General features: G+C 48.6%; 6 protein-coding genes across 6 annotated transcripts; 3 read left to right on the top strand and 3 right to left on the bottom strand.

Annotated features, from left to right (window-relative positions):
• Positions 1-114: 114 nt before the first annotated feature.
• C7M61_003329 (uncharacterized protein) lies at positions 115-1563 on the top strand (the record flags this gene model as incomplete). Its single annotated transcript, XM_024858670.1, has 1 exon — positions 115-1563. One exon carries the CDS (start codon positions 115-117, stop codon positions 1561-1563), a length of 1449 nt encoding a protein of 482 aa, XP_024713157.1.
• Positions 1564-6168: 4605 nt separating this feature from the next.
• On the top strand, positions 6169-7689 carry ECM25 (Ecm25p; the record flags this gene model as incomplete). The annotated part of the gene is made up of 1 exon (XM_024858671.1): positions 6169-7689. One exon carries the CDS (start codon positions 6169-6171, stop codon positions 7687-7689), a length of 1521 nt encoding a protein of 506 aa, XP_024713158.1.
• Positions 7690-7759: 70 nt separating this feature from the next.
• C7M61_003331 (uncharacterized protein) lies at positions 7760-9043 on the bottom strand (the record flags this gene model as incomplete). The annotated part of the gene is made up of 1 exon (XM_024858672.1): positions 7760-9043. The coding sequence occupies one exon, from the start codon at positions 9041-9043 to the stop codon at positions 7760-7762; it is 1284 nt and encodes a 427-aa protein (XP_024713159.1).
• A 788-nt stretch (positions 9044-9831) lies between these two features.
• On the bottom strand, positions 9832-10770 carry C7M61_003332 (spermine synthase; the record flags this gene model as incomplete). Its single annotated transcript, XM_024858673.1, has 1 exon — positions 9832-10770. One exon carries the CDS (start codon positions 10768-10770, stop codon positions 9832-9834), a length of 939 nt encoding a protein of 312 aa, XP_024713160.1.
• Positions 10771-12777: 2007 nt separating this feature from the next.
• STP2 (Stp2p) lies at positions 12778-14307 on the top strand (the record flags this gene model as incomplete). The annotated part of the gene is made up of 1 exon (XM_024858674.1): positions 12778-14307. One exon carries the CDS (start codon positions 12778-12780, stop codon positions 14305-14307), a length of 1530 nt encoding a protein of 509 aa, XP_024713161.1.
• Positions 14308-14439: 132 nt separating this feature from the next.
• RMP1 (Rmp1p) lies at positions 14440-15042 on the bottom strand (the record flags this gene model as incomplete). The annotated part of the gene is made up of 1 exon (XM_024858675.1): positions 14440-15042. The coding sequence occupies one exon, from the start codon at positions 15040-15042 to the stop codon at positions 14440-14442; it is 603 nt and encodes a 200-aa protein (XP_024713162.1).
• Positions 15043-15363: the final 321 nt, after the last annotated feature.

Raw genomic sequence — 15363 nt, forward strand, 5'->3', positions numbered from 1 at the left:
CAAGCCCTCGTTTTTCCTAGTCAATATCAGTTCAAGCTTGACACAATTTGATCGATTGAAACAGTCTCCCCTCCAAAACCCGATTTTTCACCTGATCCCCAGCTAGGCTACACCATGGAAGACACCCTTTTCACGATTGTCATCGCCTCGGTGTTGGCAATTTTCTTTCTTTACCAAAACTATCTATCGTTCACCCGGGACGTGCCACCCGAGTATCTCGAACAACAAAGCGTGGTTGAAGCTGTGCGTAACCCTGGAGAACTGGCGATCTATAAGTCGCCCAAACTCGATTACTCCCTGGGACTTCGTGTTGGTTTTGGTATTCGCTTCGACCACTACAAGGTGCGTAACGGTAACTTGTGTGATGCATGGGAACTAGCCATGTATGGTCTTGAGGCGAATCCTCAGAAGCGTTTCTACTTCGATAACGCGTCCATTGAGCTCAGGGAGATCAATGCGTGGGCCCAGAAGATCTCCAGCTTCCTTCGAGAAAACGATGTGAAAGAATTGAAAGTGCCACTGGCGCTCTTCATTGACTCTGCTGAGGTCTTCGCAGCAGTGATTGCGTGCTTCATTTCACAGATCACCGTTCACGTCTGCAACGAGCCAGATTCTTGGTATGTTGATCACGAGGGCGATGATTTTTTCATAAAGGGCACTCAAGATGTCCCCATATTGTCCCTCAAGGGGGAACCTTCCTCGTTATTTGAAAACAACTACGCACCAGAAAAGGATAAGGGCATAGCACTTGTGGTGTCTACACTGCTTGGTCACAACACCTCTGCTACCGCAAAATTCTCCCAGATTAATCTTATATCTGCTACGGCCAGTAGCCTCAAACACCTTCCGCCATCCCACGAGTTGAGCAAAGATGACCGTCTCTTGGTAATTCAAAACGAAGATTCCACAGAGGCAATTTCCAACACAGTTATCAAGATCCTCGCATCGTTCGTTTCGAATGCCGACCTTTACCTCACCAAGAACACCTTGCTTGGAATGAGCTGGAAACCCACTGTTGTGTGTGCTTCTCAGAACACCGTTCAGACGTTGTACCAAGTGCCCCAGGGTATTCAAAAACTCTTCTACTGGCACCGCCATTTTGCCTTGATGCAGCTCAAGTTTTCAACATGGATGGCTCTGAAACCATACCCAGACTTGAGACTCGTTTATGTCCAGACAACAACCGCGTCGCGTCACGTAGACTGGAATAATGCCCGGGCAGCACTCTCTGTCCACATAGTCGAAGAATTGGGCGCCCTTAATGTGGCTGGCCCATTTCTAGTTACCGACTTTTATGACTATCGTAAGATTGACGCGTCCATGAGTGAGAAACTCATGTTCAGAGGTTGCGTGGTCCAGGCGGAAGAAGCCAAACTTGTTGATTATGATGGATCAACGCTGGGCGATGTTTGTGTCAGAGGCCACAATATGGGCAAAGCCACAATGTCAATGGCAGGCGTGGGCGAGAAGCAAATCACGCCGGATAACGAAGGGTTCTTTCAGATTCCCAGAATCAAGGGCAATTGGGGTCTGGATGGATGCCTCTATGTGTATAAAAGCTAAATAATTATGCCTCTTTTTCTGGCGAAGTCTCCTTGTTCTCTTCTTCGGGTTCTTCTGTGGCTTCATTTTTTCCGACACCATTGTAGAACGTGGACCACAAACGTCCCACATCGTCAAACTCTTTCCCTACTTGTACCGAATCATTGAGCGATCTGTTAAGCACATCGAGGTTGTACACGACCAGATCGATTGCAGACGAGATTTCAGAAAGTAAAAAATCTCTCTGTTTTTCAAAAGTTGTGCTGGGTGAAGGTGACGACATTAGCTGTGTGATTGAAGTTGATGTTTACCTCTACACCTGATGTTATGGGGCAGCGTATGCAGGTCCGACCATTTGGTCCACCACAAGACACTGAAAAGAAGAAGCCTGAAGAAGATGTGTGCTGAAAGTAACGAAAAAAAATAAATTTTTTGTAACGTCCCCGGTTGCTGTTGTTTCCGAAAAAGCCGGTCTGTTAAACCCCGTTCGCTTCAGGGTAGCAATTTGCAACCAACTGACTGCCCCAAAATACCAACGCCTGTATTCTTCATACTCATGTAAATGGCATCAAATAAATTCAGCCCCCCTTATTTAAAGCTGGGAACGATCATTTACCGTGAAAACATTTCTACAATTTGGATCTGCAGCAATCCTTAAAGCCCGGCCATGTTCGACGGAATTCTATGGGCCCAAATTCCGCTACCTCAGAGCCCTCTTTATGTGGATTTGCCCTACAACACCGAATATTGCAGGACAAGAGGCAAATGGTGCCCCATTTGGTTACCAAGATATAGTGATGTCCTGCAGACAGCGTCATTGCTGCCGACCCCAGCCAAGCTGACATGCCTACCCAGAGCCCCTTGAGCCACCTTTCCTGAAAAATGTCGTCTTTACCGCCACCGCCAGCCCCCAGCTTTTTTGGGTGACCATGTCACGGAACTCCTGGGTGCAAACCAGACCTACACAAAGGCCCCGAAAGACTCCCGTAACACCCGTACACCGCACCAGCGTATAAGTTTTGAAGCAACGAAAAACTTTTGATTTCCTTAACAACAACCAGGTAATTTACATTGAGCGCTCGCGCCGGGCAAAGTCCCCTAGTGTGATCGTACTCTCTCGCCTGGTAGAGCGATAGGATGGAAGTTCAGTTAAAGTTCCCCTGCAATGGAACTCCGACTCTACGTCCGTCCTGACATCTACCCAGACTTTTACTCATTTCAGCCTGTAGAAAAGAGGCTACCAAATGAAGACTTCTTCATAGTTGGAGAAGCCTTCTTGCCCCCTTCGAAGTACTTGTAGACCTACTATTGTTCAGCCTTTTTATAATCGAAACCCGAACAATAGCAGATATGATTGAACAAGAAGAGGTGAAGAGGAATTGAACATAATGGTGATATACCTCCAAAAGATGCTTTTAGTGAACTGAGCACATCTCGATCTACGTGTGCTGCCACAATATTTCACCAGAAGCCCATCTCAGCAAAGCTGAAGGAGCACTTACAACGTTTTAGCAGAGAGCAGGCCTTGGCCTCCACTCTGATTACAGCTGCATTCCAAGCTAGGCGGCCTTCGCCGCTTTGCATTGGCTTTGAACTCCTACCAATATCTTTTAAACCAACCGGTATACACAAAGTACACAATATAATACACGAGCGCAGGAGGCTCAAAACTTCTTGCCGAGACAGAAGGAAACAGCACAGGGGGTTGTCCTGGGCTGAGAAGGATGCTTCTGGTTGCAACGGCGCATGTAATCCTTCTTCTCGTCAAACTTGGCAAAACCCTTCTTTTGGCCCGTGAGAGAGCCGATCAAGGAGCTCGAATCCGAGGCAGACGAGTGGGTCGACAGCAGTGATTTCTTCTTCGATAGAAAGGGCATCTTTCAATGACTCATGCTAGGAATATAAATACAACGGCCCTGGGCAGATGGCGAAAAACGGGCCTAAATACCGCAAAATATCAAAGGTGTGGAGCGGGACCCCTGGTGGTCTGAGACCTTGAGGAAAACAGGGAAATGTGGGATTAAAAAGGGGGAAAAAACTTGTGTTTTTAGGGAAAACTGACGGCCAAGTTATTGGCGGCAGCGCTGTCTTATATAAGGCTTCCTGCCGGGGGATTTGGGCAGGACCTGATCGGTGAGACATTTTGTCGCAAAAAATTTGTCCATTACTGGATTGAGCAGCTGCTGCCACCGCGACATGCTGTGAGGGCACGAAATGTGACAGCTTTAATTCCCTCAAGCCAGGACACGACCCAAACACAGGGCCAAACAACGGGGGTTTGGCCGTCAAAAAGGGCATTTTTACAAAGAGGGAGGTTCACAGTAACGAATAAACAAAATAGATTCTAAAAATCTACTTCATATCGTTCTTTTAACCAACCGCTTCTCACCTCTCAGGGTTCATCGGAGGGTGCATTTAGCAGCTGGTTTGGCATTTTCTCGCAGCATGCAATCCGCACCCTCCCCGAACAGAAGCCCCAGTACCAATCTGTTTCCACTTTTCAGCCATGGTGGCGTGTGCAAGTGGCGCAAAGGAGGCTACAAAATAAATAAAAAAGGATGGTGATTTTTCGAAGGAGGTCCAAATTTGGAAAACTCCTTTTCAAAAACGAACCGACATGGCGCTTGTTCCCCCCTATTACCTTTATTAGCATTTGACTCTGGCTATTAGCGGCCAATGCAAAAAGCGGTCTTGTTCCTGCTCATTGCAGGGCGCACTGTCTCGAGCCAACAAGCCCAAACATGTCGTCACCATAGCGCCTCGTAATCAGGCAATGGGATTTTCTCGCGCTGAAGAAATAATAACATTTATTTGGAGCCTCGCGGTTTCAGCATATATCGTGAATTGCACCAGGCCATTTTGTTACCTCTTTTTCCTCGTCTCGTGTTTTAACAAGTCTGTAGTTTTGCTATTGGTGGTTTGAAAATGTCGCTCCCCCATTAGCCGGCTCTTTTCCGGTGGCCTGTCTTCAGGGCTGCCTTGCTACTGCCAGTGCGTTGCTTCTCGCAGCCATTTAGGAGCACCACAGGTGCTGAAACAATTGAAGCAGGGGCGGCTTTGGCCGAGAGATGAAACGACATTTTTGAAGTGACTTTTCAAATTTCGTCAATGTTGTAGATTCACTAGTCAAGCCCCTGTCCCCCTTTCACCTGGCCAGCGCTTAAGCAAAGGGCCTCGGGTGTTCCTTTGTGGTTGATGCTGTACAACACCTTATTTGGCCCGGAAGCAACCGCAGTGAAACAGGCGGTAGCAAACGGAAAAGCCCGCTAACGAATCATCAAAATTGCTCCAGCGGGCAATCTGGGTATTCTTGGGTTTCTGTGGGTTGTAGTGGGTTGGTGCCCTGGCATGTCGTGAGAGCATTTCAAGGAGACGTAGATGGTGCAACTCAGAGGGTTAGGAATGTGAATGTCCAAGGACAATGGTGTTACGGGGTGCTTGAGAACTCACGATCATAGGGGCGTAGACGAATAGAGGTATGGGGGATGGGATAGTCAGGAATGCTGGGTATGTCATACCTCTTAGAAGAATTGAAGTGTAGAGGTCACCAGATAGATGGTCAACCAAATTCGTGGAACTATCGCTCTTTTTTGGAAACAGGGCTTTCTCTGCAGCCCCGGTCGACGACAACGTCAGTTGATAAGCCACCAGGGGTGAAAGATGGCTTTGGTAGCCCAACACTGGCTCCAGAACCAAACGCTCCGGTAGTCCAGGGACGACATTACCTCACCAAATGAGTCTATGTTCCGCTTTGGGCCAAGTGGAAAAAATACTAATTGAAGCATTATGCAAAAACATTCGTTGGAACCAACGAATTGAATGACGGTCAGTTTACAAAAGCTGCCCTTCACTTCTCATTCTGCCTAGAGTAATGAGGTACACTGGAAAAGCAGAAATATGATAATATTTTGGGAAAAAAAGGGAGCCAGATTGCCAACGTCTTGAACACCACACCCGCCCACTCTGAACAAACCCCTTCACAACTCCAAATTCCCATCCCGTGCCTCCATCTTCCCCAGACCAAAGACGCTGAATGGCTGCGAAATAATCCAAAAGCAGCGACGCGCCGCAGACTCCACCATATCTCCCACACCAGGCCTTCAAAAATAGGCAAAATAAATACTCTGCAATAACCTTAAAATCGTCTCCTTTGTTTTTCTCTCCTTTTCGTGAAGTCTATTCGGCCACTCCTCAAAACATCAGCAACTTCTTCCAATCTCCCGGCTGCGTCTCGCTAAAAGGCGCGGTATTTACCTTTTCCCTGAAGAAGAAAAATCTGGAAAACAGGCGAATTGGGCCTGCTTCGCCAAAACTGCCCCCAAAACCGGCTCGGAATTAGTCGGATTTGGCCCTTTCTACCCCGAATTCGCCTTTGTAGTGCCATTCATTGCTTCTCTTCCGCGTCGCGGCCATACCCTTTTCAGGCTGGAAGTTACCAGGCTTAGGTCGATAAAGTCAGACTTGAGGCAGGACGAAAGAATATCTCCTTCCATGCTCTCATTTTGTGAATTTACTGGCTCTTCTGTTTCTTTAGTTTTCCCAAATCTCACCTGTTCCACGTTTAAGGATACCTGGAAAATCCGGCCTGGAGTACAGGTCAGGAAATCGCACAGCTACCACCACCTCATGGAGCGGATCTTCTTCAAAACGGACATCGAGGATGCCTACTCAGGGCTCCCCGTGTATGTCTTTGATACCCTGTACCTCCCTTCACCCGATGTCATCGACTACGATCTATTCATCCCCACACTCATGAACAAGCTCCCGCTGGAACGGTACATCTTGGTGATGTTCTCATGTGGCCTTAACAAGATATCGTGGATCCACGGTGTCAAGTTCCTCAGGCTGTTCTTGTCGCCTGAGGCTTGCAACTTCGACAATCTTCATAAAATCATTGCTGTGCACGAGAGCTGGTTCGTCAAGTCCATCTCCCTGGTTTTGACCAACATATCCATATCCAAAAAGACATTTTCCAAGTTGCATCGGCTTTTCGACTCCCTGTCTCGCCAGCTGGACATTTTGATCAGTTGTGGCTCTTTGGAAGAGCTTTCCAACTATGTCGATGTCACTAGACTCAAGATCTCCTTGAACATATACAAGCACGACGCCCAAACAACCCTTCTGCCTCGGCTACTGCTCAATTGCCCTACTGTTCAACTCATAAACGAGAGAACAACGTTCGATCCGGAATCAGACCCTCTCTTCTGCTATCACTTCAATCAGATCTTCCGCATCATCGAGACCTACGGGACAAAGGCAGAAGCCATCTTTATGAAACCGGGCAACCGCCAAAATACCGAGATCTTGTTCCAGTGCATTGTCAGAAACCAATATATCTGGATCAACGACTGGGACCTCCACTGCATCGCGTCGACATTCAAGAAGATCCTCCTGACAGTGACTCCATTGATCAACATTGAGGATATCGTCTTGCCCATGAAGGACGATCTTGATTACACACTCATGGTTCTCAGCAAGAACTTTGCCGGTAGCGATCATGCTGCCTCGGTTCTCTTCCGTATCATTGATCTCTGTCACAAGATTGTCGTGAACCCAGAGACCACGCAACATCTGCCGGTTTCGGTTGCAAAATGTATGTGCCACGCCTTGACTCACGAGCTCAAGCTGCAGCAAAACAGTGATAGAGTTTCTATTGCTGTCAGGTACATCAAGAACCTCATACAGCACTGGAGCCGTATCAGGCCCCTCTTCCAGGAAAGGCTTTCCGAGAAACCCAAGAACGAGAATCGTTCGGAACAAAAATTCGATGAGCTGTACAACCTCTCGCATGATATCACCATGGATGAAGAAAATACCAGCGGCGAGGAAGAGAGTCAGCGGGTTCAGTTCAATACAAAAACTATTCTTGACAACGATACCACTCTTGCACGGACAGAGACCACGTCAAGAAACAACATCCAGGTGAACTCAAAGAAAGAAAAACTACAAGATGTTTCGAATATTAAGGCACAATGGCCGCCACAAAAGTACAGGTTCGAGCGTAAAGATATACCCAAGAAGGTGGAGGTTCAGGAAGAGCCTCAGACACCAGCAAAAAGACCTGTGGTCAGAGGCCGGAAAGTCGGCGAGTTGACTCGGCTTTTCGAGCAACGCACACAAGCTATGAAGCTACTTGGGGCTATCTAGGGAACGGAAGGAAGCGTAGTATACATGCTATTATACAATAATAATACAAGCAAGGTGCCGGTTATCAGCACTAGTCTCCAACCAAACGGCTGTCGATATTGTCGATGGTAAGGTCGCTGTTGGAGTTGCCATGTGTAGCGTTGGCAACAGCAGCAATGGCGGCAGCAGCGGTGTTGTCGTTGTGGTCCAGGTCGTGAAGGCCGTGCTCCTGCAACTGCTGCTGGTAGTGCTGTAGCTGCTGCTCGTCCAAGTGATGCAGGTGATGCGAGAGTGAGTGAGGAAGGTCCTCGTGATGGTGGTGATGGTGGGAGTTGTGCGCTTCTTCTGCAGCTTGGATTTGGCGCTGCAACTCCTCGTGACGCTGTCTTTCCAACTCGTAGCCAAGCACTTCGTCGTGCTCGTCGTCGTCGTCGCCATCCATGACCTCGTGGTACAGGGCAGCGTTGCGACGTCTCTTGACACCCTGAGACGTGACACTTGCTGGAAGATACTTGTTCAGTTTCTTGAGCTTCCGCTTGTACCCACGGATCTCATTATAGATGTCTTCTCTTTTAATCAAGACGTCAGGGAATTGGTGCTTGATCTTGGCCTCGATGTGCAGCGGTTTCGTGCCCACCTTATACAAATCCAAGATAAGCAAGTTCAACTCGTCAGAGCGCTTGCGCAACATTGGATGGTTGGACAAGGGATCAAGCTGGGGGTGGTTGTGCTCATTGCAGGTTGTTCTGAGCGACCAGATGGAGTTTGTTTTGCGGAACGATGCCGTCATGGAGAAGGGACAACGCAACTTCTTGGTATGAGCATGAGAGTCCAAGACATAGCCGGTGCCGGCGTCATTGAGCTCACGCTCCGCAGCTTCCTCTTCTTGTTGCTGCTGGATTGTCTTACCCTTCTTGTGGCGGTAGCGTCCACCCAACTCACAGGTGTAGTAAATTGCCTTTCTATTGGAGTGAGCAATAACAATACCAAATCCGTTGTCACGAGCAAACTCGGCGATGAAGTCGTTGAGCTCCTCACGAGTATGGAACATCTGCTCCGGAAATGGCCTGGTGATCAAATTTCCCTCATTGGTGATGGTGTTTTCCAGCACGGGATATATCTTCAGCCGCAGATCAATGATGGGTTCCGGGATTTGGATGTTGTACTCGCCTCCGCCAACATCATGAAGGTGTTGTTGATGATGATATAAGGCCTGGGCAGCCTGGGCAGCTTCAGCAGCATGATCCAGATCCTGGTTCTTGTGTTCGAGCTTCACACGGGAAGCCTCTTCGAGGTCGTGCCCGTTGACCTGGTTTTTGACGGCAGTGAGAAGCTGCTCATCAATATTGGTCGTGTAGTCTTCCTCGTGGCTCATGTGCGATTGTTTTGAGTGCAAGAACCAAACGGTAGGGCGAGAACCAAACGGTAGGGCGGGAACCGATCAGTTGGTGGTAGTGTCGAGGGGAATTGTACCGCGCACGACCCCGCTTAGGGCTGTTCGGTTCGGTGGCCTTTGCTTTTTAGGATATGGTTGATTTTGGAGTTTGCTCTTGGGGACTTTCTGAGAGGGTTTAAGTGTTTAAAATTCAGAATTTATCTCTGTAGTTGCCAACTGGTGGGGGTGTACTGAAGAAGGGCCTGCACTTTGCGATGAGGTTGTTTACTCAGCTGGGGGACAGTAACTATGGTGAAAAATCTGCCCACTGCGGAGATGAAATTAATGTGATGACATAAATTTCTTACTCTACCTTTGAAGATTATTCTGACAGATTTTTGAGCGTTTTCTAGCTCAAATGGAGAAAATCGACGGAGGGTGTGGCCTCCTGGGGTAAGCTGGTGCACGGGTGTACAATCGGTGGTTGCAAAATTCCCAGCGTCCCAGGGCCTCTACTACAGTGAACCAGGAGATATGGTAAGGCTGAAGTGACCCTAAACTTTCATATAGACAACTTTTTTAAGCAGTCGAATAAGACCAAAGCCTTTTACCGAATCTAATCGGGCGTTCAACGAAGTACACATGACTCGATTCCAGTTACTCGGGTCTCCAATAACCTGGTTCTACTGATAATTTGCATGTCTCCTCCCATCGCATTCTACAACCCAGCTCATTCTGTTTCTGGATTACTATTTTCCCTGAGAATAACGGCCCAGCCCATGTATCCTCTACCGAAGCGCCCGGTCAGCCCATGTAGGCAATACAAATGCCGACTCGTGCACCGCAGCACTGTAGTATTTGAACATCTTCTCTTCCTGGTCCGCCAGTAACGTGCGTAATGGTTTCGTCAAGTTCTTGCTCTTGTCCATAGTAGCCACAATAAGCCCCAACTGCCCACTGGTGTAGGAGGGCATGTAGCACTGGCAGTACTCCACCGTGGAAAACACCTGCTGGGCCTTCTCCTTCAAGCTCGAAAGATACGTGAGATTAAGCCAGATGTTCTCGCTGCTTTGCATAATGACAATACCGTCCTGCTTAACTGCGCTCTTCAACAAGTCAAAGTAGTTGACCTGGAAGAACTCCTCAGCAGGGCCCTCTGGATCCAGCGAATCCGTGATGATAATGTCGTACTTGCCCTTCTCCTCCTGTGAGCTCAAATCCTTCAAGAACTGGAATCCATCGGCGATTTCAATGTTCACCTTGGGGTGGTCGTGGAACTTGGCCATGTCGGGAAGAAAACGCACACTTAGCTCGATAACCTTGCGGTCAATCTCCACCATGGTGATTTCCTCCACGCCTTTACCCAAATGCTTCACCAATTCACGCACCACTCCACAGTCTCCACCACCAATAACCAACACCTTCTTTGGGTATGGGTGGCTCATGATGGGCACGTGCGTGATCAACTCTTGGTAACTAAACTCGTCTTTCTCTGTGCACTGGACGATGCCGTTGAGCACTAGCACGTTGCCAAACGTCAGCAGCTCGAAGATCAAAATGTCCTGGAACTCAGACTTTTCATGGTGAAGCACGCGATTCACGCGAAGCCCGAAAGTCTGCCCGGGGAAGCACTCCTCATTGAGCTCATGGAACCACCAGGCGCCGTTGAGCTTCAGGATCGCTGGGTGCGTGAAATTCTCGAGATCAAGGTCGAAAGAGTCCGACATGTGTGGTTGATGTTGATGCCGGCGCGAAAATGGTGTAGGTGCGATGCCGAGCCGGTTCTGGGTATGGAAGAATTGGAAAATGTTGTTCGAGGTGGTAGAGAAGCGTATAGCTGTCAGGGAAGGATAACAAAACTTAGGTTTGAGAAAAGAGTGGTTGTGTCGGCCGAGTATGGCTCTTGTGCCAGAATGCATGGTGCCAAAAGTGGAAAATACCAAGAGCGAGGTACGAACACGTCTGGAGGGCAGTATGTTCAGGAATGGAGAGCTCGGTGAACTTACCTTGGTGGGTGCTGATTCTCTGTATAACGTCACAATATAGCGACGATTGAGTTGCAAAGCGTAGTGCTCTCCATCCTGACTTATAGTGAAAAACTCCACTCTATCAACCTAAGCCATGAGGAGCTGGAGATGCCAGAACCGGAATTATCTTTTTCTTCAATACAATTGGCCGTCTAATGCCACAGTCTGAGATCAATACCAACATCATCACTTTTCCAGCTTCCACCATAAAAACCCTCTGACCTTTACATCCTACAAGTACAGTAGCCTAGCTCACCCACCAACTTTTACCCTTTCTGTTTTCTCTCCCTCCAATTGTTCAACACCTCCCCAAAACACCTTTTTTCATTTCGTTATTTTTTTCGTAACTTTATCTGATCAAATGAAACACCTGCGATGGATCTGGCATGAGGCAGGGCGGCTATCACAGCCGTTCAGTACCAGGTTTCTCTTAATTACACTGTTGGTGAGCGTATTGGTCAACGCTACTTTCGATCGACAGCGCTCAAAACAGGCACTTTTCAAAAATCGTACAAATCCTCCTATTCGTCAGCCGCCGATCTTCAGATCCTTCCGCCGCAGCCATTGCTTACTGAAACCCACAACGCCAACCAGTCTAGCCCTACAACACGCCCTAGGCCTTCCGCACAACGACCGTTTTTCATTGTTCCCCATGTTCCAGGTTTCTCCAATAGCAACGCATCCCGATCGCCAAGAGCCCTCTGCCTCGGGGTCCTACTTAAAACACCGACCACGGGCCGAGCGGAATGACAGAAAATAGAAATGGAAACGAGGCTTTGACAATGGGCAAAAGTGAGAAAGCAGCATTCGAGCACCTCTCCTTGAAGTGACCCTTGATTTGAAATATCCCTTGTGTCCAACAAGTCCGAGCCCGCGTTTTGCAACCAACTGCTTCAAAACCCTTATACATTGTTTTCACAATAGTCCCTGATCGACCCACCTGACGTCAGAAATTGAACGGGTTGCTTATTTCGGGTGGGACTTGCACGTCCGGTCCCTATGGAGGACTTCCTGAGATCTGGCGGAGTCTGCGTCTGGCGACTTCCAAAAATACAAGCGAGTAGAGGAAATATTACTCAACGAATTCAACAAACAGCAAGCACAAAAATTACCTTTTATTTTTGCCGCCGGGAAGTTTACCCTTCTTATTATCCCTCACCGCAAGCCAAAATTAAAGCCGATCAGGAAAAATTTTCGGAGTGGGGTGAGTTCCCCAGGATCAGTGGGGCAGGGCCTCTAACCTGACGAACAAGTGTCGTGTGGAATTGCATTTCCACCCACGTTACATCGCCCTACCCCACCATTGTGAGCTCGTTTAGGGTGCAACATCCTGTACACAGCGTGAAACCTGCGCTGTAGTTGGCAGAATCTTCCCCCACGCAGCTGTATTGTAAGCCTGCTCCAATCCCCGGTCCTCTCGTGAGGCGCCCACAGGCCGTGCAATATTACTGTGTTTGGGCTCACCGAGGACTTTTTGGCCTGCACACGACCGCTACAAAAAAAAAAGTCGCTGTCCTTCCCGGTCACGGGTGCTCCTTTCGCGAAGCTATCACCATACAAAAACCAATAAAATCACCACCGCCTCTCTGCTCAACCTTCTTCCTCGGGCTTCCCTGAACAGTTTATTCCCAAAAAAAAAGCTTACATAATCGCAAGCGACTGCTTGCTTCCCTGTTCCCATATAATACGCCCGTCTGCTCCCCCGCCATGCTCGAAGTACACAAAATCGAATCCCACATAAAGCTTTTACTGGCTCACTTTGCTTTCCTTGCGCCGTTAGTGTGGCTCTTGTCCTTGATATCAGCACTCCTCGCCCCAGCCAAAATCGCTCTGGATCAACACAAATCCCAAGCTGAGTCCGTCCACACCCCGTCGCTCTTTCCCTCCATCAGCAACGTCTCCATCGAGAGCGACGAGGAGGAAGAGGCCTCCAGAGCCCGCCCGATCCCGTGTAGCACAGGTATCACCACCCGTCTTTTGCCCTTCAAAAACAGCAAGGGTGAGATCGAGTGGGCCTTCACGGAGGACCTTCCTCCTGGACTGGAGCTCGAAGCGTTTCGTATCCACCATGAGCCTTCTACGGTTAAGAAAGAAGACAACATCTTGTCCCCAGTGACCTCCTCCTCCTCCAGCAATAATGAGTCTGTTGTTTACGACAAGCAGTCCGTGGCACAGGTGAACACTCCTCTGTCGACGGCGCTGGACGATGACAAGGCCTCGGGCAAGGAAGATGAAGGTGCCGGCGAATCCGCCGATGACCAACTCCACCAGTGTCCACACTGCAACACCCTGTTCAAGATGCGTGGCTATTTGACCCGTCATATGAAGAAGCACGCTTCCGAAAAGGCTTACAAATGCCCCTTCCACAAATCCTCCATCTACAAAGACGACAACGACGTGGTGCACAAGTGCCACCCCACCGGCGGCTTCTCTCGTCGTGATACCTACAAGACGCATTTGAAGTCCCGCCACTTTAAGTACCCAGAGAACACCCCCATCAAGGCCCGGAACTCATCCGCGGGTAACTGCTCCATGTGCGGTGAGTGGTTTGAAAACGGTGAGGTCTGGTGTGAAATCCACATCGAAGGTGGCGAGTGCAAGTACCTCCCTCCAGGTTTCAAAGGAAAGTCTCGTATAAAGAACAGACTCAAGAAGGAGCTTGCAAGAATGATGAGAGAACAGCGCCGTACGAAGCAAAGAAAAACCAAGCTCCCAGTACAGAACACTCAGTCACCCATCATGGGCACTCCAAACTCCATGACCACCCCTATGCCACCAACGGCGTCGTCTTGCGAATACAACGACTCGCCCTCTTCCACACTGAGCCACTTGATGCAACACCCTGGTCAGCACAAGCACGAACTGCCGGCCGTAGAGATGGTTCCTCAAGGCATCACCCTCGGTGATGTCCAGGCGCTTTCTCCTGATGATTACGATGATGGCTTCTGTCTCGACACAGAACAGTTAAGCGTCCCTATTCCTACCCCTGAGATGCTACTTCAGCAGAGTATGGTGCCATCGATGCCCATGAGTTCACAGCTGATGCCTCAGCAATTCCCTCAACAAATGTCTCAGCAAATGCCTCAACAAATGCCTCAGCAGGTGTTTGAGCAGCAGCAGCAGCCACAGAAGTTCTACCAGCAACAGATTCCAGCGCACATTCGTACGCAGATGCAGATGCAGATGCCGATGGGCTTCCATGGTGACGAGACGATGATTAGAGAAAAGGGATACTAACGAGAACAGGACATGTTGTAATATAAGGAGTTATTTGGTTTACTTTTTTTGGTTAATGATTGGTTAAGCTTGGTTTAGCTTGGTTTTGTTTATCCTGCGCCATAACGCAGGGTCTATAGACATAATGGAATACTATCCGAAGATATCGTCGATAGCAGATTTCTTTTTCTTCTTTTTGGTTTTCTTCTCACCCTTCTTTTCACTCTTCTGTTTCTTCGGCTTTTGTTCAATTGAAGCCTCCGCCATTACATCCATACTCATCAACGGTTCAGGAGGAGCTTTCGATACCAGCTCAAAAACCACCTCCTCTCCAACGTCATCCTCCACTTGTGCAACCTCCTCTGGCTCAACTTGTCTTCCTCTGACTCCGACTCCTTGGATCTCCATTAACAACAGTCGTAGCGCACTCAAACTGGCAACCAAGACAAAGCCCAAATTGACAAACTGCCCTAGCGCAATGACAGAGTTGAAATGGTAGTATGCTCTTTTCATGACTCGGAGAACCAAGTGATTTGCTGTCAGTACCACTTCCTTTTGTATCTCCTCTCGTCTCTTGATCTTCTTTGTCTCCTCTGCTTCATATATCCCTCGAAGCACTTTTCGAACGCCACGGTGAAACATGTTCAAGTATCGCCACCAGATGGCCACACGATGCTGATTGTAGTTTCTATGGTACACGAGATGAAGGATGGCATACTCTGTTTGGAGCCTTTCGAGCTTATCTTTCGGTAGCATGTAGATGAGTAGTAGGCGCGATGCGATGACGTACTGAGATGTTGATGAGGTGAACGACAATTGATATTCGAAGGAGTATTTGTCAATGCCCGTATTGACGAAGTTGGCCCAGCCTTCGATTTCACGACACTGAAATGATTGGCTTTCAAAGATAAGGTGTGGCTCAAGCGTGGATATTCCTAGCTTGTGTGCTCTGGTGAGGTTGGATTTGAAAAGTAGGCCCGAGGTAGAACGAATTTTTTAGTGATTCTCCGGAAGAAACTCGTTCAAAAGGTATTCAAGTGGTGGAAGCTTTTCTTAACCAGTATAACCACTAGATGG

This window comes from Candidozyma pseudohaemuli (assembly GCF_003013735.1).
Source record: "Candidozyma pseudohaemuli strain B12108 chromosome Unknown scaffold00008, whole genome shotgun sequence".
In the NCBI taxonomy this organism is placed as follows: Eukaryota; Fungi; Ascomycota; class Pichiomycetes; order Serinales; family Metschnikowiaceae; genus Candidozyma; species Candidozyma pseudohaemuli.